This window comes from Ciconia boyciana, chromosome 6, assembly GCF_034638445.1.
Source record: "Ciconia boyciana chromosome 6, ASM3463844v1, whole genome shotgun sequence".
Taxonomy (NCBI): Eukaryota; Metazoa; Chordata; class Aves; order Ciconiiformes; family Ciconiidae; genus Ciconia; species Ciconia boyciana.
Window position 1 is genome coordinate 30,179,791 of NC_132939.1, and position 25,902 is coordinate 30,205,692.

At 42.1% G+C, this 25,902-nt stretch overlaps 1 protein-coding gene across 1 annotated transcript in view; it reads right to left on the reverse strand.

Annotated features, from left to right (window-relative positions):
• Positions 1 to 218: 218 nt before the first annotated feature.
• The window catches only part of LOC140652879 (cytosolic phospholipase A2 epsilon-like), a 39,763-nt gene continuing 14,079 nt past the window's right edge, over positions 219 to 25,902 (reverse strand). Inside the window, exons 5-22 of the mRNA XM_072864246.1 lie at positions 20,899 to 21,035; positions 19,918 to 20,046; positions 19,192 to 19,232; positions 18,578 to 18,620; positions 18,090 to 18,153; positions 16,983 to 17,152; positions 16,765 to 16,860; positions 15,991 to 16,028; positions 14,669 to 14,804; positions 12,470 to 12,606; positions 11,930 to 12,155; positions 10,419 to 10,533; positions 9,850 to 9,987; positions 7,974 to 8,081; positions 6,715 to 6,903; positions 5,672 to 5,838; positions 4,758 to 4,944; positions 219 to 529 (exon numbers count right to left, since the gene is read on the reverse strand). Coding sequence (XP_072720347.1) covers positions 219 to 529; positions 4,758 to 4,944; positions 5,672 to 5,838; positions 6,715 to 6,903; positions 7,974 to 8,081; positions 9,850 to 9,987; positions 10,419 to 10,533; positions 11,930 to 12,155; positions 12,470 to 12,606; positions 14,669 to 14,804; positions 15,991 to 16,028; positions 16,765 to 16,860; positions 16,983 to 17,152; positions 18,090 to 18,153; positions 18,578 to 18,620; positions 19,192 to 19,232; positions 19,918 to 20,046; positions 20,899 to 21,035 — 2,432 coding nt within the window. The remainder of the gene's footprint in view (positions 530 to 4,757; positions 4,945 to 5,671; positions 5,839 to 6,714; positions 6,904 to 7,973; positions 8,082 to 9,849; positions 9,988 to 10,418; positions 10,534 to 11,929; positions 12,156 to 12,469; positions 12,607 to 14,668; positions 14,805 to 15,990; positions 16,029 to 16,764; positions 16,861 to 16,982; positions 17,153 to 18,089; positions 18,154 to 18,577; positions 18,621 to 19,191; positions 19,233 to 19,917; positions 20,047 to 20,898; positions 21,036 to 25,902) is intronic.

Below are 25,902 nucleotides of genomic sequence, written 5' to 3' on the forward strand. Positions count from 1 at the left end.
AGCACAGCCTCACCTAGCCACGCTCCTGAGGTTGTCAACGAGGGAAGCACATTAATTAATTAAGGAAGAGCTCTGGTTCTTGTGTTTATTCCCTTCACTGACAGACAGGCTTTAGCATTTGCGATGACAAAGAAAGTGCTATTCTTAACATTCTTTGGCTTTTCTTCACTTCCTAATCAAATTCCTTTTTTTCTTCATTAACAGGACTCATAGATATTTTATTTCGTATTCCCTAGTGCTGGGCAGACGGCCAAATGCTGGGTTCCCTCTCTATCAGGCACACACATACCATCCCCACTGGGTGGTTTTTGCAGTGGTTGCTCTTTCTTATGCTGCTTTTTCCGTTCCACTGCGGTATGCAAGGCCTGAAGAATCAAATCTTTATTGTTCTGGACGTTGTAGTAACTTAGGTTCACCAACTTGTCAAAATCTTCTTCCGAGTAACTCAGATTGTTTATGTAATATGGACCACAGGTATTGGCAACATCAACATCACCCTCTGCCATTTCTGAGGGACTACGTTTCACACCTAAGAGACAAACAGTGACTTGGTTAATTAGCAAAAAAGTTATTAGGGTCTGGGTGTTTCTCAGGCATGCACACACAATGGATCACAACCCAAAATTTTCCCTCCACAGGCATTTTATTGCTGGGATACTTGGTTGGCAGCAGGGGATGGAGAAGCTGGTGGTGGTGGTGGGTAATAGGGGTTGTCCTGGGTACTCTTGGAAATGCCAAAACAAGTAGAGTAGCTCTTCTTTTGAGCACAGGAGGGTGAGACTCCCTGCCTCCTCCTCTAGCTCTGGGGTGAGCTGTCAGCATGGTCCCCAAGTCCTCCTCAGCGCTGATGCTCTCCCAGCCCTGGCCCCCACCTTGCTGCTGTCTCCCAGCCATTGCAGCACCCTACACTTCTAGCCAAGGTGCAAGTAAATGGCAACTACTCTTTTTCTCTTTCCTCCCCTTCTCCTGAAGCAGACAACCACAGCAAGGACCTCATGACAGCATGGTTTATTTCTAGGTGATGGGCCTGAAGCCACTGCCATTTTCTGTGCCTTCCATCTTTGTGTCTACATTGTTTTCTTTTCCTCACTACTATGCTTTCATGCCTTCAGAAACAGGCTGCTGAAAATCCATGTATTTCAGTGATTCAAGTTTTCCAAAAGCACACCTGCCTTCTCAGCGACCTGACAGATATTCTTTCACCTAGCACAACCTAGCACATCCCCTAGCACAATCTGCTACATCAACTCTTGGTTCCTACTAGGAAGAATTATCAAAAAATACAGAAAACTGACCTAAAAACCTATATTCCATTATCTAAACTGAAAGACCTCACAGAGCCATTATCTGGATGTATTCCAGAAGCAGATGGCACAAATATTTACTGTAATTTCATTGAGCTATCTACTACTATAAAAAACTACAGGCTTTATGTAACCTCAACAGTGAGAGCGACTCTGATATTCCCTGAATCACCAAGATTTGGCAGGGATACTGAAAGAACTTCTCGTGCCTGTTTCATCATCCCAGGATAATCAATGTATGCATCACAGATCCAGGAAAAATAATTAGGCAGGTAGTCCCACAAGTGTCGTCTCTGTAAACATTACATCCATCATATCATATGATCTGAAGACAAATTAAATGAACTTATTTATTTTAATTCATTTGACAGTAGAAACCAGATCCAAAGCTAATGCAGAAGTTTATTTGCAGGCTGTCACAGAGAAAATATTCATAGGGACCTCCACAGTAGGTTGCTGGTGCATGGAGAAAAATACCCAAGGCTTACCATGGGAATTGCAAATGTCAACAAATTTGTGGATGCAGAATATGTAAAACACATCTCGTTTTTCTAGGACCTTCACAAGTTATCTGTGATTCAGAATAATATCTGGTCTCAGCTTTGACCTGGCCATCTGCTCTAGACAGTGACACCATGAGTGGTTTTGTTTTAGCTGCTGTTTTGGACACACTGCCACTTACTGAGTTGGTGGAAATACATCTATACACTAAACTCAGCAGATGCAACATGCACCTTCTGAGCTGAGGGTGTGTTTAAGTGATATACTCAAGGCACAGTGGGCAAACTTGCCCTTCCTGAACTCAGCAAAAGTGAGTACTTACTCTGCACTCGGAGAGTGTAAGAAGCCCACTTGGCCATAGTAGTTTTGGCTTGACTCTGCACTGAAGGGACACAGCATATGGGCAGTCTGAACTTATATCTGCTTGTTAGTACATAGAATAAACAGGTTCTTGTAAGGGAAAAGGTCGATTCATTTGGTTAGATTCTGCAGACTCCTGGGCTCCAGCGTACGCCTTTGACTGCTAAAGGACAGCTGAGGCTCCCACCCCTGGGCCAGAGACCTGAAGATATGGAGATCCACTGCTGTGCGCTAGCCTGTATGCCTGACATGAGGGCTCACACAGGTTTTTTTCTTCCCCATCATTCCCACAGACCCCTTGGTTTTCTAACAGCTGGCATGAGGGAAAGAGCAGTGGCAACCCTGAAATGGGCGCTAATGGTAGATAATACCATCAGGTAACACAGGTTAACACAGGCAGGAAGTATAACGCTTGATCCCCTCTCATTACAGATAAGAGAGCATCAGAGACAGGAGAATTTTTCTGTCAGCTTCCAATGTGAGACCATCACATTGGCAGGAGGTTGTTACCATAGCAAAAAATCCACCTCCCCAGTCACAGATACCTGCACCACCTGTACCAAAGCAGGGCAGTAGGCTTTGTGAAAAGTCAGCATCTCTCTTACTGGCAGGACCACATGCATTTGGGGGATCTTCTCTAACAACATTGATCTAACAACATTGGTCTGACAACATTGATCAAAGGGTTCTGATTTTCCTGGAAGGGTCTCTCCAAGTCTGATAGATGTACTCCTCCCAGCTTTGCAGAGAGAGTTACAAGCAACTGGTACTGCTCAAGTGAAGCAGTCTAAGCCACCTCACACAAAGGATTTCCCCTTTCTACTCCAGTTCTGGAACAGTCTAACCACTGCAGGAGTAACCCAGTTTGCATATGTCAGTTTTACTCATTTACTGCCCAGGCTTCAAATTCCCTTTGCTGAACAAGCTGATGGATGAGCTGGCTATGGAAAAACTGCCCGTTCATGTAATTGAACTAATACTTCAGATGCTGTACAATGTAGATCTGGGCTAGGGCATGGTACTGAGGCACTATAAATTAAGCTGATCTCTGCCTGTCACTAACAAAGGGCAGACATCTGTCCCCAGCCTCCAGGCCTTTCTGCAGCATCTGTGCTGCCTCCATGGAGGCTGGCTCTCAGCTGAGAGGTGGCAGCCCTCCCAAAAAACGGCATGGGCTGAGCCCTTCCATGTCAGCTCAGCTGAGACTTCACTTGTGGGGGCCCAACAAAGACCCATTCTCTCTTTTTCTGTTTAGTCTCAGCTTGCAGCTACCAGCTGAACCGGTCAGGCAGCACAGGCTTGCCTCAATATGTAGATATCATGCAGGTCTTTATATACATCTTCTACTTACCTAATAAAACCCCTTTTTAGATTCCCTGATAACTTATGTTGAAATGTAGCATCTGCACATCATCTGATGTTCACCTGATATTAGATAACTGAGTTAGGAATAACATCCCTGGGTTCTGGAAATTATTGATGGGGAGAGGGGAGGCAAACTCCCTCACAGAGCAGTACGGAAGCTAATTCTCAGTTCCTGTTCTAGTTCTTTCTCCTTTTCTCCTTCCTCTAGTTCTTCTACAAAGGGCAACTACAAAAAACAACTTTTCAGTTATCTGATCTGCATTAAGAGCTGGCATAGAATGGTGTCTGTATGTGTGTAAATACCCTTAGACTATTTGAATCCTGTTCAAAACTCCAGTTGCATACCTCAAATGTGCAATGAATTCAATCCAGAATGTCTACAAAGCAAAAGTACTGTATGATTTTTTACAAATTGCTTTTAAAAAAAAAGGAAAAGAATTAATACAATTGGGACAGTAGTTTCTGTATTTGTTTTGTTATTAAATTTAATGTACTGTATACAAGTCCAGAACTTTTGGTTTTCAGTGTACTGTGAGGCTTTGAAGTGATTAACAAATAAGTATTCTCATAGCATGAGTTAGGAATTTTGTCATCTGGAGAAGGAGTAACTGAGACTTTTGGCACCAACAGAGGTAGTATGGAGTCCTGGGATATGGTACCAGGACTTAGAAACCATCTGTTTTGAAGTGACCAGCAATGTCGCTATTGAAACTCTTCTTAAATTTCAAAGTAGGACTCACTGAAGTGAACAGAAGCTGTCGGCATGGCTCAGTGTTATATTTTCATCACTTTGCTAGTTCACACTTTTGTTTTCAAGGTTATCTGCTTAACTGTAAGCCTGGAAATTATTTTAAACAATGAAATCCTTAGATTCCCCAGACCATTTACTAACAGGAAAGGATGACAAGTATGAGAGGAAATAACCCTGCTAACTTCTGCCACTACAGATAAACAGAATATACTTTTCATCAGTAAACTCTACAATCTACCTGTGAAAAGCCCCAAAACAGTCTGAAGAGGGGCATATGTGCCAAAGGCCGATCCCAGCTGCTGCTCTACTGTCCACGAAAATTTATATATTTTAAACTTCCTGATATGGTTCAGTTCTAAGCAAAGGGATTCTGAATCTGTGTTTGCAGGATGATCTGAAGAACAGATATTGAACAGTAAAAAAGAGAAAGAAGGCAGCCACCACCTCTGTTAATGTGAGGGTAGCTGTAAACTTACCAGGTGCTTTGTAGTCCCTGAAGGTGTCATTTACTAGAGGGAAAAATATCACAATAGGTGTTTCTGGGCTCTCCTTGTCACCAACAATGTAGCATTCCTTCAGATGTGGAGTTTCCTGATCATCTGGCACCTTTGTAGGGAAAGGAATTCCCTGTTTTGCGAAGTATTGAGAGGCTTCTTTCAGGGGCTGGTTGCCACAACAGGAAAACAAAACAAAGGAAAATGTCAGAACGTGTGGGAAGCACTCAGACTGAATTTGACCAAAACCCAATTTCACTGGAAATGTTTGAGGGGTAAGGGCCAAGTTCGGACAGATTATGGCACATACCCAACTTAGGTGTTGTAGACTGTATATGGAGCCAAGATCTGGAAGGCCAAAGTTAAATGGGATGGATCTGGGTCCACATGCCTGTCTTTGAAAATCTACATGCCACATTTGGGTATTAAAAGTGCTGTCTTTAGAGGACTTTTTATTTCAAATGTATTTAAAGTTCCTAAATACAAACTGTGCTTGCATTTATTAGCATATCTGGCCTTCTGCATCAAACCTTTTTATTGTTACGATTGTATTGTCCTGAATGTACATTTTCCCAGGCATAAGAATATGTATGATTGGATTGAGAAGTCTTAGACAATTTTAAAATACATTTAGCTTAATTCATTCAACATCTGACTGCCTTCAAATCAGCTAAAACACATTTACATATAAAAATGGGCAGATTCAATTTACTAAATGCTTACTTACTGATAACACTTCTACTGTTCGATGAAGATATGTGACCCTGGTAAGCTGTTAGCTTATTTACACTTTCCAGATACTGGGGGAAAAAAGTTTCTATGAGTAGAGGATCAGCCATTCTGGGAACTCAGTGATGAAACAGAGATATCAGTAAAGAAGAATGTACGAGGCTCACCCCTGTCTGGGAACCTGAACTGTAGTTGAAATGCAAAACGACATCCACTTTCCTTTCTGGCCTCATAAGGGGTGGGTAACTGGTAGCAAAGGCAAATGCCGTATCAATCAGGATGAGGTAGTCTGTTGCTGCTGTCAGGTGGTTGGGCTGAGAGTCAAGCTCGCAGTCTAGAAGAGAAGCATTTTTTTCAAGGGTGGTGCTCAATACAAGAGATGTGCTGAGGAAAGTCAATTGTTAACAAAAAGAGAATTCAGCTTTTCTTGGGTCTTAGACCTACCTATATAGCTGATAGCTGCAGTTCAGTAATTTCTCAGTTCCTCTTCTGGCTTCCTCTTTTCCCTATTTACTCTGCAATTTCTTTGGCTTTTCTCTAATTAAGAGGGATTAACTTGGGGCTCAGGAGAATAGAGTTAATTCCATCCCCTGGTTTTGTGTGTGACTCTGATCAGGTCAATATTTTTTTTTAATATGGAAAAAATTAAAATGGCACCTCATTGTCTCAACGTACTAAAGATTAAAGATTTTTGGTGCCTTGCACCTTACGAGAACAGGCATGCAGCTAAGGTATGCAGCCAAGGCAGGCATAAACCCTTGTGCAACATGGAAGACTTGGTACCAGACTGAGCACTAATTCGCAAACTGTGTAACAACGATTATATCTTACTTATAAGTAAAAGGGTAACAGGAAACAGGGCTCCCTCACACATGCCTTGAGTACTGGCCGGGCAAGAGACAGCATATGATGACACCAGTGCCATACCACAAGCGTGCAGGCTGGCTGGCTGTCACATCGGCAGACATATGCTCGTTGACTAATCAGGGCCTTTCTCATCTATCAGTTGCCGATCTTCATGAAATTTTTAAGAACTTATTTTTGAAGCCTCTCCTGCTAGCTAGTTTCAGCTTTTGGTAACAAACAGTTTGAAACGTTATGAGAGGGGAACAGAATGAAAAAGCAGTCGCCTAGTTAATCTTTTAAGCGTTGTTTCTTTTTCACAAGGATGGTTTAAAATGTAACTAAAACCAGGGTGCTATTACCATACCTTTCCATTTGGAAAACTTGCTCTCTAGGTAGTTGTTGTTCATCTGGAGGCCCTTCAGGAAGTTATGGATTTCTGAAGCTGCTGGACGTAACATGGCAACATCTCGGAAAACGTCTGAAAAGCTGTCAGTGGGACAAACCACTCGAGTATCCAGCTCATTTGGTCTTGCAGGGAATAGGGTTTCATCATCTGCAGAATAAAGAATAACCGTTCTTGTATGTGGCCTCATTATGTTGAGGTTAATCTGTGCAATCATAATTTGTTTTAACATGTTTGGCAAAACTTGGGCTTCTTTCTCTTTTTATTTCCAGGATCTCCACAAATCTCACAGTTTTTTAGCTAAGCTTTGAAAAAATCCATTTCTTCTTCTCAGTCCACAGTGGTAAAGGCCTTGTTTGTACTGTAAATTAATCCATCTCATCTACTATAACTTCCTTTTCTTTTCTATGATTTTATCCACTACAATATCCTGCACTTACCCTGTCTTCCTGTGCTACTCCATGTTACAGTTTATCTCTCAGCCACACACATAAAAAAGCCGACAATCACTATCCCTCGGCCACACAAACATAATTAATGTTCCTTACTAGCAAATGCAAGCTCGTTTTAACAACCAGAAACTACTCCCTACAAGTGCAAGAAGATAAATCACCCTTTTTGCTACATTTCTCTTCCTTTTCATCTTTTTTCTCTGTAGTATGTCTGTCTTGTGTGTTTCTCCTTGAAATCCCACCCTGCAGATCTTTCTTAATTTGATAGTGTGTTTTGCAAATCTCATCCTTAGGACAAGTTTGGAATGACTTGCTGAAGTTTGTGTCTGTGCTTTGTAGACTCCAGAGAGGCAGGGATGGTGATTGCTCTTGTTTCTGTGAAGCCTCATGCCATACTCCAACTTCCAAGAGAGGAACTGGGTGACTGTGGATCGCTAGGGGAGGCCTCCAGCCTCTCCTAGTCTACAGGGATGTTCTTCTCCAGTTTCACCCTTGTGCTCTGAAAAGGGCTCATATGAGGGCCATTCTGTCTTTTTTTTTCCTGTGACAGCTTCTTTTCTCACACAACTGAAATGATTGCCATACTGCAATAGATAGCATGTATTTCCTCCTGGTTTCCGTGTGGATTACAGGAAGCCCTGAAGAGGGAATTCCAAAATGACTTTGAAAAATTCAGTGAGAGAATAGCAGCACAGAGGGTAAAAGAAAGAAAGAGAAAGAAAAAAAAAAGAGACAATAAACTAACATAATGGCATAAGAATAACCCACCTATGTCAGTAATTTTGTCTCGGGTCCATTTGTGCCAGAAGTCTTCTGAATGAACAGATATATACCAAGCATCCATAAGGTTCAAGGAAAATACACTGCTCCAGATCCCTGTGGCATAGGGTATATTTGACAGAAAGTAAACTGGTAAAGACCTGGAAGCATTTTCATTCACAATGACCATTCAGCACCTTCTGCATTCCCCAGCAAACTTTATTCATTACATTATCTTAGTGCACAAATAAAAGGGAGTGTCTTTATGAATAGGTATATGAATCCATAATGTATACAAAGAATCTAATTTGTTGGGATATATGAAGAGGGCTGGTAGTATTTTCAGTATAGCTGCTAACACATTCATTTTTGTTAGGTGGCAAATAACATTTTGCCAAGTACATCTTAATATTTTCCACCTGTCCTCAACATTTCTTATTCCCCAAGTTCTCAGCATTTGTAATTGTAAAGGTCTTATTTACTTCTGGCATAATCCTGTTACAGGTATGCAGTTACCATGCAGAACTGTCAACCACAAAACATTCAAGATTCATACACTAATATCCCTTAGGATGAGGAAGCTGACTTAGAAGTTTTGAAAATAGGACGTGTGAATGTATGAGTCTTTTGATTTGTCTTCTGAGTTTTGAGGGTTTAAGGCATATCTGGGTTACATTTTCAAGTTCCTCTAGTAACAGATGCAGCAAACTTGATGGCAGTCTGGACTGCCACCTACCTGCGATCATCTTCCAGGCTGAGAAAACACTGTTACCTGCTATATGGTTGGACGTGCTGGGTGTGCAGCGGTGCCTTCCCGAACCCTCCAAACTGCAGAACTAAACCTGGCTCTCTGGGGAGGAACTGAGTGATGGACAGAAGAGGCTGACCTGAGCAGCCTGGCGATCGCCTGGGCCAGCAAAGCCAGCCTGCAGGCAGAGGGATGGGCTCGGCCACGCAGGAAAGAGCTGCAGGACCTATGTAGTCAGTCCCTGCTGTCTTCAGGGGCTGGGGTGCAAAGGAATTTGCTGAAAACCTTTCAAATAACTGTGTCGCTGAAGTAAGTAACACTGCCTGAATGGGTCATTGGCAGGGAACAGGGACACAAATGTCCCAGCATCGCTCTAGAGAAGGGAAGAAGAAAGTGCCAAGGTAGGGAAGGGGCTGGTGACCTGCTGGCTTTTTGACCACAGAAGGGGAGACCTGGGTACCTTGTTAGACATTGCAGCTGGGGACGGGGAGATTCTGACTGCTTCCTTACACCTCACCACCAGCTGTAGTGAAATCTCCACATGGGCAAAGAGTCTTAACTTCTCAAACCCCCCCTGAAACTTCCTTTATGCAATTGGTGGAAGTAGGAAGAACAATGAGGCAAGAGATTGCTTTCGCAAAGGGAAAAAAAGATTTCCTTACTGCTTTTGCTGTTCTTACGCAAGAGGGAATAAAGGTAAATATTATGACCTATTTGCACTCCGAAATGGAAGTGTTATCCTGGAGGGATAGCTAACCCCTATCAGGGTTAGCTGCGGCAGGAACATTGTAGATAAAAGGCTGTATTTTAGAGACTCATCTTGCAGAAGAGACTGATGATTTAACTTAGCGGCAATGTTACACAATTTTTGTTGCTGACAAAGACATATAAGTATTGCAAAGGCCTCATGTCAGTAAGTGTAACCGCATATGAAATCAAATAAATCTGTTCAGCTGAATAAAGTTGCAGAGAAAATAAAAAATCCTGCAGATAGTGACCTGTTATCAGTTCTAATATTTTACCATATGCTGCTCCTGGCAGATAAAAAATATATTAACTGCTTCATTTCAGAAGAGGGGTTTGCGCAGGAGTGGATTATATTATATTACATTACATTTCCATGGAATAACAAATCACCTTCCAGAAAGCAAATTCTGGATTCTGGGATTTTCTTCATCAGGCGACCCATAAAGAACTCACTACCAAAATCTTCTGCACGAATGAAGGCGCCATATTTTGGGAATCCTACCTCGTAAGGGGTGAATTCCACCCATTCTGAAAGAAAAAGCACAAGACAGACTGATTACAGCAGCAGAGGCACAAATTAGTTGAATAAAACATATGATATTGGCCAGATTAAGGCAGACTCTAACTAACACACTTTGCAAACAGACATTTATTCACTGTACATTTCACAGTGTTGAACATGAGGAGTGAATTGTCCTCTTACATCTAAATTTCTCTACAAACTTTAGATTTCTGAGGTAATCTAGCAGGTAATTACGTGATAATGTCCTCCATCATCCTGCTTTTGATCCTGAATACAGCTGAATATACTAAGAAGTTAAAAAATTTAACTATTAAAATTCTACTTTTAGGTGGATTGGCTGTTTAGAGGATTTTTGCATTGAACTGATTTCTTTACGTAGTCCTAAATTGACCCCTATTGGGATTAAACATTAAATGCAATTCTGGAGTATCATTACCTCTAAAATCCTGGTCGCTGATTTTATCCTTCACATTGAGAGAGAGGTAGATGGGCAGGGGATTCTGACCCTGATTTAGGGCCTGCTGCTGATCTGTGAGCTTATGGGAGTCCTCCTGTTTTGAAGAAGGACAGTTAGATGACACAAAGAGCCTCCCACTTCATCGAAGCCTGGGCTCTGACAACACAGTGCATACCGGACTCCAACTAGGATGTTTCCTGCCCGTTTAGTTCAGAGAGGTGCCATCATCCCTATCTCTGACCCTCCACAACCCCAGCACTTCAGCACACAAATAGTCCTAAGTTTAGTTCATATGCTGAAAAAAAATCTGACATTTCAATGGTAGGAAGAAAATGTTGTTATTCACATTATTTATTTCAGGAAAATGTCTGGAAATATTTGAAAAGCACTCTTGGCATGAAACATTTCATTCAGAAAGAGTAAGCCCTGCCCTGACTGCCCAGAAAATCATCTTTTCTTCAGACCTGTGACAGAGCCAAGCCTCAGAGTTAATATTCAGTGAGCCTGGAACCTTACTGCCTCTGCTGCAGAGCATCGTGCATAGTCGGGCAGGATGGCTTGGGAGCAGTGCCCAGGCTTGAGAGGGTGCTGAGTTCAGATCCTCCTCGAAGGAGAGCTGCAGGTGCTTCCCCTTGCTGGAGCAGCCCTTGGAGGGATGGCTGTGCCACTGGGCTTCCCTTGGGTGGTGCCGGGCCAGGGGACAGGGCTGTGGCACTGCCGGGACACTCACAGCTCCCTGCTGAGCCGCCCCCAGGGAGTCTCTCGAACTGTGCTGTGCTCAGGCGGTAGGAATTGGGATGTGTGTGGAGTTATTTGTATTACAGGGGGAATGTTTTCTCTTTCTTAAGTATAAATGGCCTATTGGGAAGGAAATATTCACAAATACTAAAATAGAGCCTGAACATTGCCTTTTGGTGGAAATCTTCAGAGGGTGACGTAATCCCATTAACCACTCGGAGATACTGCGATTTTTCTTTGCCTTGTCACACTGTGCAGCTCTTTTAAAAGAACAGCAGGATTTTCATTTAAATATTTACATGTGTATTCATTTTAAAGTTGTTTGTACTATAGGTCTCCTGTTATTTCTCTGTATTCCCACCCTTTCTGTACCAGGTATGATGTTAAGATATGCATAATACAGCCAACAAACACAAAGAAAGAATGACGCCGCCAAGGCACATGCTTTAGGCATCTATCTGAAAAACAAACAAACAAGCAAAACCCCCCTTTTCTGTAAGGGTGGTCAAACACTGGCATATTTTGCCCAGAGAAGTTGTGGAGTCTTCACCCGTGGAGATATTCAAAAGCCCATGGTTCAGGGCAGCCGGCTCCAGCTTGAGCAGGGCTGTTGAACAAGACGACTTCCAGAGGTCCCTTCCAATCTCAACCATTTTTTGATTTACTGTCTCCCCTCACCTCTACTTTCACTAAATATGCAAATCTGAAGAGAAAGGTGCCTTTCTTCAGCCTTTCTGAAGAGAAAATTGTACCTTTTCATGTAACATGGTTTCAATGATGAGTCCCCATAGATCCGTGAAACATGTCTGATGTCCTTCCTGTTTCCTCTGGCACAACTCTTTCAAGTAGTATTTCAGACGATCAGGGGCAAAACAGGTAAAGAACTTATTTTTGAGCACATGCTTTCGGGCATCATTGAGTGTTTCCTTAAGATCCTTTTGGGACCAGTCAGGATCTTCATACAAGTTTGACATGGTCCTAAAAAAAAAAAAAAAAAAAAGAAAAAAAAGAAAAGAAACACAAGGAAGAATGTGAGTTCTGAAGCAGAGCTTTGGGAAGTTATCATGCCTTGATTTACATGAAAAGCACATGTGTGTGTGATACCACCCACATGTTTAATTAGGACTGAATTAATTCCAAATGCTGGCAAATACCCACTGAAGGAAACAAGAAAAAGCCACAGCAGAAAAAGAAAGTCCTTTCTTGATAGCAAAGATAATACAACTCTTCAGATCAGTTTTTGACATCACATATAGAAAATTCCTATGAAGACTTTGCTTATCTTGTCTTACCATGTTGTGCCGGATAAACCAGTGATGTATGAGACACAGTCCAACACATTCAGTTCCTGCACACTGAGAAGGTGAGCGTACATGGCTGTCAGAGCTCTGGTTCCACCACCTGTTGTCATGATTGCCACCACAGGTACCTGTTCAATCCCAAAACACATGCATTTAGTGACATGGTCTGAGAAGGGAGAGAGACATCATTGATTAGAAAAGAGAAGGTTACAGCGCTGATAAAGTAATAAAGATGCTGCATGCCATCAGTCTGCAAGGAGAAGAAAAACCTGAATTAATAATGGGGCATAGAAGGAATCCTCAGCCAAGCAGCTGTGCATTAGGACATGAAATCCATCGTCTCAAACATCATGTTTTCAGTGCTCTATTGCAAAACCAATAACACAGACCAGCAAAAAACTGGAAGGAATGGTACCTCCTGCCATCTGAACCAGATTTTTATCAGATGCTATAGACCAGAAAACAGGTGCAGTCTCACAGTTTCCATGTGAGTAATAATAACCTCTGTGTTACTGAAGTTTGCTAAAGCCAATTTCTACTATTATATAGTTATTTCACAGGCCATACTAGATGTATCATGACTGATGGGTTTAAGAGCACAGACCAGTTCAGATACCCTGAGACCAGAGGCTGGTGATGCTGTCCCCTTTCACAGTTGTGTCATGGTTTAAACCCAGTCAGCAACTAAGCACCACACAGCTGCTCGGTCACCCTTCCGCCCAGCCTTCTTGTGGTGGGATGGGGAAGAGAATTGGAAAAAAAAAAAAGTAAAACCCATGGGTTGAGATAAAGACAGTTTAATAGGACAGCAGAGGAAGAGGAAAAAAAAAAAAAAAGATCGTATAAAACAAGTGATGCACAATGCAATTGCTCACCACCCACTGACCGATGCCCAGCCCGTCCCTGAACAGCGATCACTGCTACCCGGCCAACTCCCCCCAGTTTCTATACTGAGCATGATGCCATATGGTATGGAATAGCCCTTTGGCCAGTTTGGGTCAGCTGTCCTGGCTGTGCCCCCTCCCAGCTTCTTGTGCATCTCCAGCCTTCTCAGTCAGTAGAGCATGAGAAGCTGTAAAGTCCTTGACTTAGTGTAAGCACTACTTAGCAACAACTAAAACATCGGTGTGTTATCAACATTATTCTCATATTAAATCCCAAACACAGCACTATACCAGCTACTAGGAAGAAAATTAACTCTATCCCAGCCGAAACCAGGACAAGTTGCTGGTGGGAAAGAGAAACCATACTCACTCCACCTACCACGTATGTACACACAATACTAGGTATGCAAGTGAGCTGCAATTAGTTCTTTCTGTGATGATACAGAAGTCCAGGGTCTGGTAGTCTTAGAAGAAGGATTAATCCATAAATATGAGTTGGCTCTGTTAACAGTAAAGATAGCTACTATGCACTAGGGTGAATTCATCTCCTGTGCAAATCATCATGAGACTCTAGGGAGATTGTTCTGCAGGGAAGGACGGGTGCCTCTACATCTAAGGGGAAGGAAATGGCCCACAGCTTAGTGCTGGCATTTAAAGGCAAGGTCTTGTGTGTGAAATGTCCAGCTGTGCAAAACACCTGCCGAGCTCAGTTTAGGGCAAAATGAGGAAAATTTGTCGCTCTGCATCTGAGTTCAGGCTTCACACTGCAGTCATGGGCGTATAATTAAAAAAGAGAAACCTGATTTTTCCCTACCTTGGACCCTCTGTTATCATTCCCATTTGCCAAGCAAGCGCATGCTCTAGCTGCAGCAGATGATGAAGTCAGACTGGCAGCGTGCTGTGCTCACACAATGGGAGCCTAAATGCTGGCACAAAAAGCACAACAAAATGAAGACCAGTTTGAACCGTGAGGGGAAGAAGTGCTGAATCAATGGTTTAGATCTGGCCGAGACGACTGTGAGGCCTAAAAGAAGCTTTGGCTTTGATCCTGAGGACACCTACTCCTTCTCTGCGTTATTGTTCAGACTGCTGCTCAACACAAAGCTCGATCCTGTAGCAACAGGGCTACAGGTTTTCATTAACGTTCCCTGAATACTCATTTCTTCCCTAGAATAGGGAAAAGAAGTCAGCCATAACTTGCACATGAAACTTTACACTGTTTCCAGGAAAATGGAAATCGAACAAAAATGCTACATTTTAACACTCAGCTGTGGAGAAAGCAGATAGTAATTTATGTCTCAGATACCTCATCATCCTGCAAGTCTTCCTCCAGCTGGAGAATGTCTTTTAGAGCGGCTGCAACCACCTTCTTCCTCTTGCAAATGAAATCCTGTTCCTGGGCACACAGGTCAAACCCCAGGCGTACATCTAGGTCTTCCTGGCTGGAACAGAGGATCAGGTGTCTCACATCAAGTTTGTGGTCTAATTCAGCATTTTAATTGCTTCTACTACATAAATAGACATGTCTTCACCATCGGGTCTATATAAAGCAAAGCAGGAGGAGATGAAATGTTTTAGTTTGTTCCTGGAGAACGACAGTATGTCTTCCTTTGGACTGAGAGGGTTTTTTTTTTTTTTCTCCTTGCCGAAGATGCCTGAAATTAAATCTAGCTACAAGTAACAGAGTTGTTCCCTTTCAGACATAAAGCCAAAAGCCTGCAGAGGGCAGTCTTTTAAAGGTGGCTTTTAAACGAACCTTCAAAAGTTGCGCAAACTTCCACTGGCACTTGCAAATCGTGGACTGAAGTTGTGGACTTTCGTGTTCGGATGGTTTTTTGTGTGTGGGTGTATATAGTCATTTATGGATATTTATAAGCACTACAGTTGCAGTTCGGAAGCTGCCGTGAAAATCTTTCTTAGGTGTGGTAAGGAAGAAATTTTTAAATGACAGCTGTAAACTGTACGTCTGTCTCATAGCATATTTACTAAAAATAAACAGCATGATAGAAGATGCACCTGCTTTTGTAAGGGAAGAGAACTTCTTACATCATGTAACATATTCATCTTATAAATTTTACTAAGGCCTTAGCCGTATCTCAAAATACACAATGTGTTTCCTTGGTTTAGAAATAAGCAATCACTTGACTGAGTTAATTTGCATTTATCTCTTTGAGTAGACATTAAAAAATAAATGCAGGTACAGTTATTATTTCAATTTTTTCATATCCTAGAATGACTTTGGTCTTTTATTTTTTTTCTCTGACCTCAGGAAACAGAAAGGTTTTTTTCAATTAGTTTTGAAATGCTGCTTTTCCTGAAAATCTGCATTTGGCAATAATTTGTACAGGTATCAAAGAGTATCTACAGTGGCCCTTAGCACATAATTTTGATTGCATCAAAATAGCAATAGAAAATTTCCATGTTATTTATAAAACCTTTTCTTAACTCACTGCCACTGAAAATCTCTGTATTGTGTACTGAGTCCATTTTATTTTATAGTCTGAAATGAGAATGAACCAGCATTCAGGATGCAGGCAGTAACAAAGGGATTGGAACTTGATTGACAACTATCCAAATTCAAAGAACCGAGGGGAAAAACACAGAAGGAAGATAAATAATATATCTTACCATTTTTTCACCTTAAAGTGCAAGTCGAATTTTCTGTGCTGAAAATTAAAATGGTGAAATTATGAATATTGATATTTTGTTTAAAACAGTCCTTTTCCCCCAGTCAGAATGAGACATAGCTCTTTTGGGTCATCATTACATGTAGAAAGCTCTGAACTTCAGTAAACTGCGATTGGGAGATAGACTCTCCTCTCAGTGTTTCATTAGTACCCGGAGATGTGCACTGATTTAATACTTTGGCATTATCACAGTCTGCACCTTCTCTTTGTTGTGAAACCCAGGTGTAGCTTGTGCTAGTACTGCTTAGCTACACAAATAAATAGCAGAAGAGCTGCAGTGCTACACCTCACCTCCCTGGAAGGGTCCACCATTAAACACGGGTCTTGAAACTAAAGTCTCACACAGCATGAGATACAAGGGGAAGCCAAAGAGGCTGAGCACCCCAAAGTGTGGCATGGGTTTGCCTCCCATGGCAGCAACCTTACCCCTCTGTCCCGGTGGCACCCAGTGGCCTCCAGCCTGGCTAAGGACACGGACAATAGAAGGAGCATGAGCAACAGCTTAGACATTTTTCTTCTACCTCCTTCTCCCCTGGATTTCCTATTTTATTTTGCTCCAAATAATTTACTTCATTATGCATCACCCTAGATTCAAGGGAGGTTAGAAAACAACTGGCTCTGTACAAAGAGGGTGGTCTTCAGTTTCTGCTCCTTGGGGATGAGCAACAATTTTTAAAAGCTTGCAAAGGATTCCCCATGGCCAGCAGACACTTACCTCACTGACTACTTCTTGCTTGGAGGGGAGTGACTTCAGAGGGAGACTCAGGGGGATGTTTCTGCTCCTTCTTGCTCCACATGACATGCAAGCACACTGAAAAGGAGCACGGAGTACTTTTGGGTTAAGACAGAAACATTCTCCTCTTGCTGCCTACTCACACGTAAGGGTCAGGTCATAGGACTGTATGTTGTCTACCATGTTCTGGGGTAACGTACAAAGGTGGGAAGCCTCCTCTTCTTTGTGAGTACAACATCCAGGGAGGGTTGCTTGTATTTGGCATAGTGGAAGAAAGTGGGATCTGGGAGAGGGGAGCGGGAGTCACAGCCCACTGAAACTCTCTGCGTTTCTTCAAAAGATCCTCTCACTGTAAATGTTAGCTCATTCTCTAAAACAATGAGATAAAATGCACACAAAAAGTTACTTCCAATTGCAAAAAAGAGAGAAAGAGGAAAAAAGAAGTAAAAGGTAACTTTGAACAAACCCCTTCTCCTCTTCCTTTGTATTTGGAAAGCTGTCTTCTGAAAGTGATCCAAGACCCAAACATTACAGGTGGTTGTATCTTTGTAATGGGCTGAACAAGAAGCCAGATGGGAGTGTGATGTGAATGGCACTGAATTTTAGACTGCTGCATTTCTATTGCAGTTGCATCATGACACAATTAATGCAACCAGGTACTTTGCATTGTAAATCATCCTCATCCCAGGCCAAACAATGAGCAACAGACGTTCTCAGTCCCCAAAAATAAGATCTGACTCTGCAGCAGATGACCCTATTTATATGAAGAGATCAGCTAGTCCTGCCGGTGTGTGTTACGCACGCTCTGAGATTGCCTACCAGATCCAGCCCCTCAGGGGATGTGGGCAGAGGAACTTCTAGATTCTGGATCTTGATCAAGGTCAGGCGGGAGCCAGCTGCTGAGCGGCTACGCCTGCAAAAAATGAGGTGTTTCTGTGCATATGCAGAAGTCGAACTGTCAGAGATCCTGAGGAAAGTTAAGGCCATGGACTATTGTGCCTAAGGAAGTAAGCTTCTTCAGGGTTTAGCAGTACAACAGCAGAGGTTTTCAGGATCTCAGCTTGGGGTTTAGATACCTTCTGTACAAGCATCTGACGTTGTTTCTAGCCTGGCACGAGCCTCCCCGTGAAGTCAGAACCCTGAACCTACACCTGCTGCAGAACGGGTGGCATTCACTACTGCAAAGTTTTTTACAAATCGCCTTAGATATGGTCAATTAAAGCCATAGTATTTGGATGATGCAATTTCTAGGCATTGTTAGAGAGGGTAAAATCACTAATATTCAGCTGAAGAATTAATAAGCTTACCTGAAAAATACTTCTTTTTCATCCTGCTGTCCAAGTGAACTTCCAAGCAGGCTACTTCACGACACTAGAATAGATGTGATGGGGACAGAGAATTAGATTACTCATCCAGCCATCTCACCGCTGGTGCTGGCAGATGTTGGAAGGGTCATTTTAGGAAGGGTCACTGCTTGAATGTGGGGGCCAACTGTATTGGAGACTTCCGCCAGACCCAGTGAAAGTGAGAATTAACTTCATCATCACGTGGGAAGATGGTGCTATGCTAAACACATTGTAATTTTCAATGGATGCAGACAAAACAAGGAAAAATGATAGCAGTCTGAAGGTTCCTCTAAGATACATGCTGGCCTCCTCAAAGATAAATCTCCTAAGGAAAAAAGTATCACTAAAGAATGAAGGCCTGCAATGTTTCCCTCACTGCCATCATAGTCAGCTAAGGTAAGGAATGATGTGGGAAAGAACACAAGAGAACAAAGCAAATAATATTTTACCACTATTGCCCCATTTGTGATGATGGTTTCAGGAGGACCTCGGCTAGAAATCAAGAACAAATAATATGTATTTTATAAACAATATAATCAGGGTACTGTCCTGAATAGGACACATTTTTCTCTATTCATTTTTTTTAATTTGCTCCTTCCTATTGTTTGTAGAGGTATGCTCCCTTTTCACTAGATGCCACATAACTACCTAGCAGAAATGGTTCAATTGCAATAAAGCACCTGGAACGTGCTTGTCACAGCCTTAATAGCACAGGTGCATCACAGATTGGGTAGCAACATTCTCCTCAGCCATGAGCTGCCCAGAGAATCCTTTCCAGAAAATCTATCGACTTACTGCAGTGGGATTTAACAGCCCCAGAAAACCAACTCTGAACTATGTAAGTAATATATACATTTTAAGAGAAAGTCACAGAATTAAAAATTCTGAACTCATTCTCCACATCATGGCATTTTCCTTTCTTACAATGATTTGCTGATGCACACATTAAGTTTGGAAAAAGGGTGAATCTGGATATTAAGATGATACCGGGTGTATGGAAGGTTTCCCTGCACTGATGCACTACTCCAAGCTTCTGCTCCTATAATAATGGGGTTTTACTTACATGCTCTCCAATATGAACTCAACTTCCAGCTCCTCCCTCCTCTGAAAATGAAAGAAAAAAAAAATGAAGCAGTCTCAATTAGCATGTGCAGAGGTTTGCAAAGGGACCTTCATTTTTGCAAGCACAGTTTCTGTTATGCTTTAATAAGTAACAATAATCTGTTTTGTGCTTGCTATTGTCAGCATTAGAGGACAGAAGCAGCTTTTTCTTCCCCAAGAAAAAGAAGATCTCAATTGTACTAGCAGAACAAAGGGGGTTTGGTGCTTACAAATCTCCCTAGTAAACCTTTATTTTTCACATTCTTCCCTGCCAGCTTCCATGTGCTAAACATGATATGCTAAGACTTAGTGTTTAGTAAAATATTGTGGAAACAGGTTGTTTCCCTGTCCTTGTGTTGTTTTTCTTTCTATAATCTTCTTGAGCATTAGATAGATAAACTCTGTCATTTTCTGTCAAATTAGTAAAAGTGCAAAGCTTCCCTAAAATTGCATCTGCTCTGGGGCTTGGGAATTTGGCCATAAACTGTGCCAGAGAAAACCGACAGGAATTTGAGAAGGCAGTCTATTTTCTCACTGGTGTGCAATTTCCAGTATTTTAATAAATTTTGTTACATTTTTACCACCAAGCTGGTCCTGGTGGTAAAAGACAGAAGAGACAGCACACCTCTTTAATCAGAGGGGAGAGAATGGACGTCAAGCGATACTAAATATCTGGCCGAGCTCTTACCTGTGGATTTAGTGGGAATGCCATAAATACTCTTTCCCCAAGGGGGATTTTAGCTACATCAAAAAGCACAATTGCATGGTCATCATCATGAGTGATGTCATCATCAGAAACAGTAATTTCCAGAATATTCTGGGAAAAGAAATGAAAAATGTCCAATTCGTTACCATGTACTAAAGAAATATGACATTCTGCAGCTCTTCTAGATTCAGTGCCTGCTTTACAGAGATAAAATTATTGATGACAAAGTGTCACAAGGAAGAGTAAGAAAATGACTGCAATCTTCTTTATAAGAAACAACTTCTAGTCTCGTCAATTAAGGCCAAACTGAGATTTCTCTTGGGTCACCCTTTATGCTTTTAAGTAGCTCTCACCAAAAATGCAATCTTTTAGGAAGGAATATGGATAGCCAGAAGTCCTATATTGCCCCTTACCAACAGGGGCAATAGAGGTCACTTCATATCAATAACCACCTTTCTGTGTCCTTGGGCTTTCCGCTTTCAGCCACCTGTTCACAGATATTTGAGCGTAGTGTAATTATCAGCAGCAAACTGAGTAAAGATCTAAATCTAGAATTTAGATTTTAGCAGCTAGAATTTAGCTGGGAAGCTGCTAGCACTAGAATTTAGCAGCTTCCCAGCATTGATATGCCATTATTTCATGTCCTCTCAGGGAAAGATGTGGTTTTTTGTTATCATGTTGCTTTATATTTTCATTTCATAGTTTCTCTGTGTTGTCACTCTGTCATTGGTCCCATCAGCCTTCTCCACGAAGGTCAGGCTAACATCACTGATATATAAATAATAACTATCTGTTAGAAGAGAAGTGGATTCCAGCAAAAGCCAAAATTGTTTTGCTCCAGCTTGCTAGGGGAATTTTAAGTAAACTCAGAAAGGCATTAGAGGAAATGACATCCTGTTTTGGGCTAAACCGAAAGAAGCTGCATAGAGATGAGATGAAGAAGAGAGTTTTTGGTTTGTGTACCTTGACTTGTCTCTGTATCTGGAAGTAGAAAGTTTCATTCCACACGGGATTTCTGCAGTTTTTGATGGTTTTGGTGTGGAATTTTTCATCTGAAGCAGTTGGCAACCAGAGGCTCACGTAGCAATCGGATTGGCTTACTATAGAAACATACACACAAAATATCTGGCGGTGGAAGCACAACACAAGAAGTGAAGGCATTGAAATGCTCTGTAGCTTGAACATGGATGAGAGATGGACAGTTCTTTCTGATATACATCAGCCAAACCAGGAAGGCAGAAATCACACAGCTGGATAAAATGAATTTGTTGTTCATCACAACACTATTTTTAATAAGCAGTGTATTTAAATGACTATGCACAATCCTACACATTTAAAAACAATACAGTCCTAGTCAGTGGATAGAACAATATGAATAGCCGGGAGTCTTATATTGCCCTTTATCAACATTGTTTCAGCTCTCTGCAAATTTGGCAGGAGAAGAAACTGCAACTGATGCAGCAGAGAGTGAGCCTCAGACCCTGAGAGAGATTGGGTGTAAATTGTCTCTGTGGCACTTTAGCTTTGTGAGAAATCTTACAAGAATCAGGTTTGAGTCTGATTCAGATAATAAATGTCTGGCATACCTGGTTATTAACACTTCATGATGGAAAATTAATTATTCCAGCTACCTAGAGCATTGTCTCCTTAGGTGGTGGGGAAGGAAGGGAGAGGCCTACCAGCAGTACAATTGCTTCTTCAGGAGGTTGATAGGTAGCTGGAGCCTTTTGCTGGTGTTTGCTGATGCCTGAAAGACCTGGAAACTGTTTCCTACTCCACATCTCTTCCCAAGAAAAATGAAATGGCAGAAAGGATTTGGATCTTGTGGATGAAGGGAGTGAGCCTGCACTTACTAAAAGGGATCATCTCCCATAGATCATGAACCAAGCAAACACCAAAGAGATTCTCAGACCTTGGACAGGAACTTTTCCAGAGGCAATTGGAAGGGCTGATCCATTCTGTTGTGTAAACACAGGCTTTGGTGAGAAAAGAGGAGAAGGGGAAAAGTCTGGTCCCATGGCAATCAATAGAGATAACTACCTTATGAGCAGAGAGATGAACACTTACTATCTGTAAGCATGGCACAGGTCTTGAGTCAGTTCCTCAAGGTTAAAAGAGTTTGTCCTGATGTCTTTGCTCACGATATCAGATATATTACTTTGGGATATTTTACCTAAATATAAGGTGTTGCCTGAAATCCAGAGGCCCTGTGACTGGGACATCCCTGGAGGACGATGCCTGTCGGGCAGGGAGATTTCCTGGTAACTCTTCACACTGAATCTGAAGGAATCTCTTGACGCTGCTGGGAGTTTTCCCTCATGAAGGATGTAGGTTGCCTTTCTGCCTTTGAAATTATTTCCACAGGCAACATTTCAGCATCTCAGATTTTTACATAATTGAAGTGTATGGATACTATATTGGATTATATATTGACTTTGGCAATTACCAGTGTAAGATTCAATTTACAATGTGCGGGAGGGCTGTGATTACCGATCTGTCTGATAACTGAAACATCTTCCCTCACCATGCTGTCTGATAGCCTGCCAAGCTCTGACGTACTCATCCTGATAAGTGATATTGCTGGCTCTGATCTACAGAGTTTCTCAAGAGCACCTGGGAAGCCTGTACAAAAGCCAAGAACCAAACGTGGCTTCAGGCCATCTAGACCATCCCTCCTCTCATTGACGCACTTTTCACTGCCGATCTCGAGTGTTCTGAAAACCTGAGTCCAGCGTCCCCAAAATCACCAAAGTGGCTGAGATGTGATGTAATTCAGAAATGCTAAACTGATCTGAGTCATTATTTCTGACCTTTTTGGTTTCTGGCCATCGTAGGGTGCAGGAAGGACACATTTCTATATTTTTGTTGTAGTTGCAAAGGCCAATTCTTTTATTTTCCTTTCTTCCTCTTAATGAAAACTGAGATGCTCTATCTTTTTTTAAATTCCAGCTTTCAACCACACAGTGTATAAAACAAGACTTGTGTTAGAACTGAGAAAGCTGGCAGTGCTAAAACTCTGAGTGAAGCATGAATGAACAGCCACAGCATTTATGAATGTCTTTTTGTTACTGTTTTATCTGGAATTTAGTGATTTGCTGGAGTGTTTTCTTTGACAAAACATTTTCATGAGGCTACTTTCTAAAATTATTTTTCCATATGTGTGTTGCTTTCATAAATGTGTACTTAAAATAAGCTATTGACAATTCTTTGTCAAATTGATGAAGTACGGGCTAGGTAAATGGACAGTGAGGTGGATTAAAAACTGGCTGAACTGCCAGGCTCAAAAGATTGTGATCTTTTGATCACAAAGTCCAGCTGGAGGCCAGTCACCTAGTCGTGTACCCCAGGGGCTGATACGGGGGCCAATGCTGTTTAACATCTTTATTAACAATGTGGGTGATGGGACAGAGTGCACCTTCAGCAAGTTTGCAGGTGGTATAAAACTGTGAGTAGTGGTTGACACACCAGATGGCTGCGCTGCCATTCACAGGGACCTGGACAGGCTGGAGAACTGAGCCAACACGAGCTTCATGAAGTTCAGCAAGGGGAATGCAAAGTCCTGCACATGAGGAGGAATAACCCCATGCACCAGGACAGGCTGGGGGCTGACTGGCTGGAAAGCAGCTCTGCAGAGAAGGACCTGTGCATTTTGGTGGACACCAGGTTGAACATGAGCCAGCAATGTGCCCTCGTGGCAAACAAGGCCTCCTGGGCTGCATTAGGAGGAGTGTTGCCAGCAGGTGGAGGGTGATCTTTCCTCCCTACTCAGCACTGGCAAGGCCACATTTCTAGGTTCGCCAGTACAAGACAGGTAAGGACGTACTGGAGTGAGTCTAGCAAAAGTCCACAAAGAAGATGGGGGGAGTGGAGCATCTACCATATGGGGAGAGGCTGAGAGAGCTGGAACTCTTCAGCCTGGAGCAGAGAAGGCTCAAGGGGATCTTATCAATGTACATAAATAACTGATTTGGTGGGCGGAGAGGGAAATAAAGAAGTCAGAGTCAGACTCTTCTCAGTGGTGCCCAGCAAAGGGTAAGAGGCAATGGACACAAACCAAAATACAGAAAATCCCATTTAAACATAAGAAAATTTTTTTTTTACCATGAGAGTGGTCAAACACTGGCACAGATTGCCCAGAGAGATTGTGAAGTCTCTGTCCTTGGAGATGTTCAAAACCTGACTGGACATGGCTCTGAGCAACCTGCTGTAGCTGACTCTGCTTTGAGCAGGGGGCTGGACTAGGCGATCTCCAGAGGTGCCTTCACACCTCAGCTACTCTGTGTGATTCTGCAATATCAAGGCTAGTTGGTCACAGACAAATTACATATAATTGTTAGTAACTACTGAGTGCAGATTTGACCTTGAAGGTGAGGTGAGGTGAAACCTCTAGGACAAAGCACGTCCTCTTCCTGTGGAGAAAGGGAACTATGCCATACAGGTTTTTGCCACAATTAATCTACAGTCCCTACTGATGGGGTGAGGTTATTGTTTCCCATAAAATTCCTGTGATTTTCTATATTTTCCTTGAATTGTACAGACAGTATCAGCTATTCCCCATGCTGTGACTCTAACTGAGCTTATGTATTTCTGTAGAAGTGGCAGTTCACTTGAAGCCAGGCTGAGCTGTGATGCAAACAGTAGGACAAATAAAAAATAACAGGATAGTTGGATGTCTGCTGAATACTATGAAGACTAAGATACCCTCATTACCTGGGAGCACTTGAAATGACTAACCAGCTTTTTTTGCTCCCTCTTATACCTGAAAAAAGTGTACAAAAGAGCTATTGAAAATCTTCCAGTTTATTCATTGCTACCTGGGAGCTAATACAAAAAATTATATTTGTATTTTCTTCATGGTCTCATTTTACTGCAATTTCTGGGCATCATTAGCAATTTCATGCCATGCCAGGCCCTTACCTCAGTGCACGTGTTGCAACTTCATTTCCTAATGACATAATGTCAGCCCACGTGGATGCTGAGACATCTGAACTCACAGTCTCTTTGGAAGTCAGCATAAAGTGACCCTGATATCCTTTCCCAATTTTTAACTTCTTCTGATTCAATTGCATTTGTGTGTTGGTAGGACTATTTCTCATCTCTGTCTTCAAGCTAAAGATGGGCTAAAAATTCAGGACTGAAATGAGAAGTTGAGAATTGCAGCCTGCTGCTCTGTGAGAGTACAGTCCTGTGACCTGTTCCTGAAATGAACCATCACGTGCTAAAATCATTCATCTCCATCACAAGTAAGAAGAAAATTACAGCACTGAAAACCACAGCATATAAGAAAAACTAGTCTCATAAGAAGAATGAATGTAAACTATAAAATCCCATCTGTTCTGTTACTGCATTTCATTAACGCCAAGAAGAAGAAATAATTTTCTCCTAGTGAATTCCTCTCCACCTGCACAGACAGGTTCCCCTTGAATGGGAGTTTACTACAGTTCACCTAAAAGGAGGAGGAGAGCCGCTCCCATTTCTCAATCATCGGACATGGTCTCCGGGGACATTTTCCCTCACCAGCATAGTATGATGCAAACAATATTAAGAAGTTACCTCCAACTGCTGTCTATCTGAAAGCTGATTTGAACTGAACTCTGTCCTTTAAAATATCCAGATGCAACACTCATCTATAAGTGTAATATTACTCTCTGTAGCTTGCTTGTGGAAATAACAAAAGCTCATAGATCTGCCGTGCTTAATCAATGATGTCCTTTACCAGGAATGGACAGAGTCCCATGGGAATGAGCCCTCCACCTTGTCCAGCCATTTAAGTGGAGCGGCAAAGCAGGATTTGCTCCCTAGAGCACAGACTCAGTGGGTGCAGTACCTGCGCCAATGGCACTGCTTGCATTCTGGGGGCAGGACCATGAGTATCAGCTGCACTAAGTGTATTCTCTCTAATTTGCTTGCATTTATTTTCCATAGCAAAAATAACCCCAGATGTCTTTGGAGAACCCCTCTCATTTG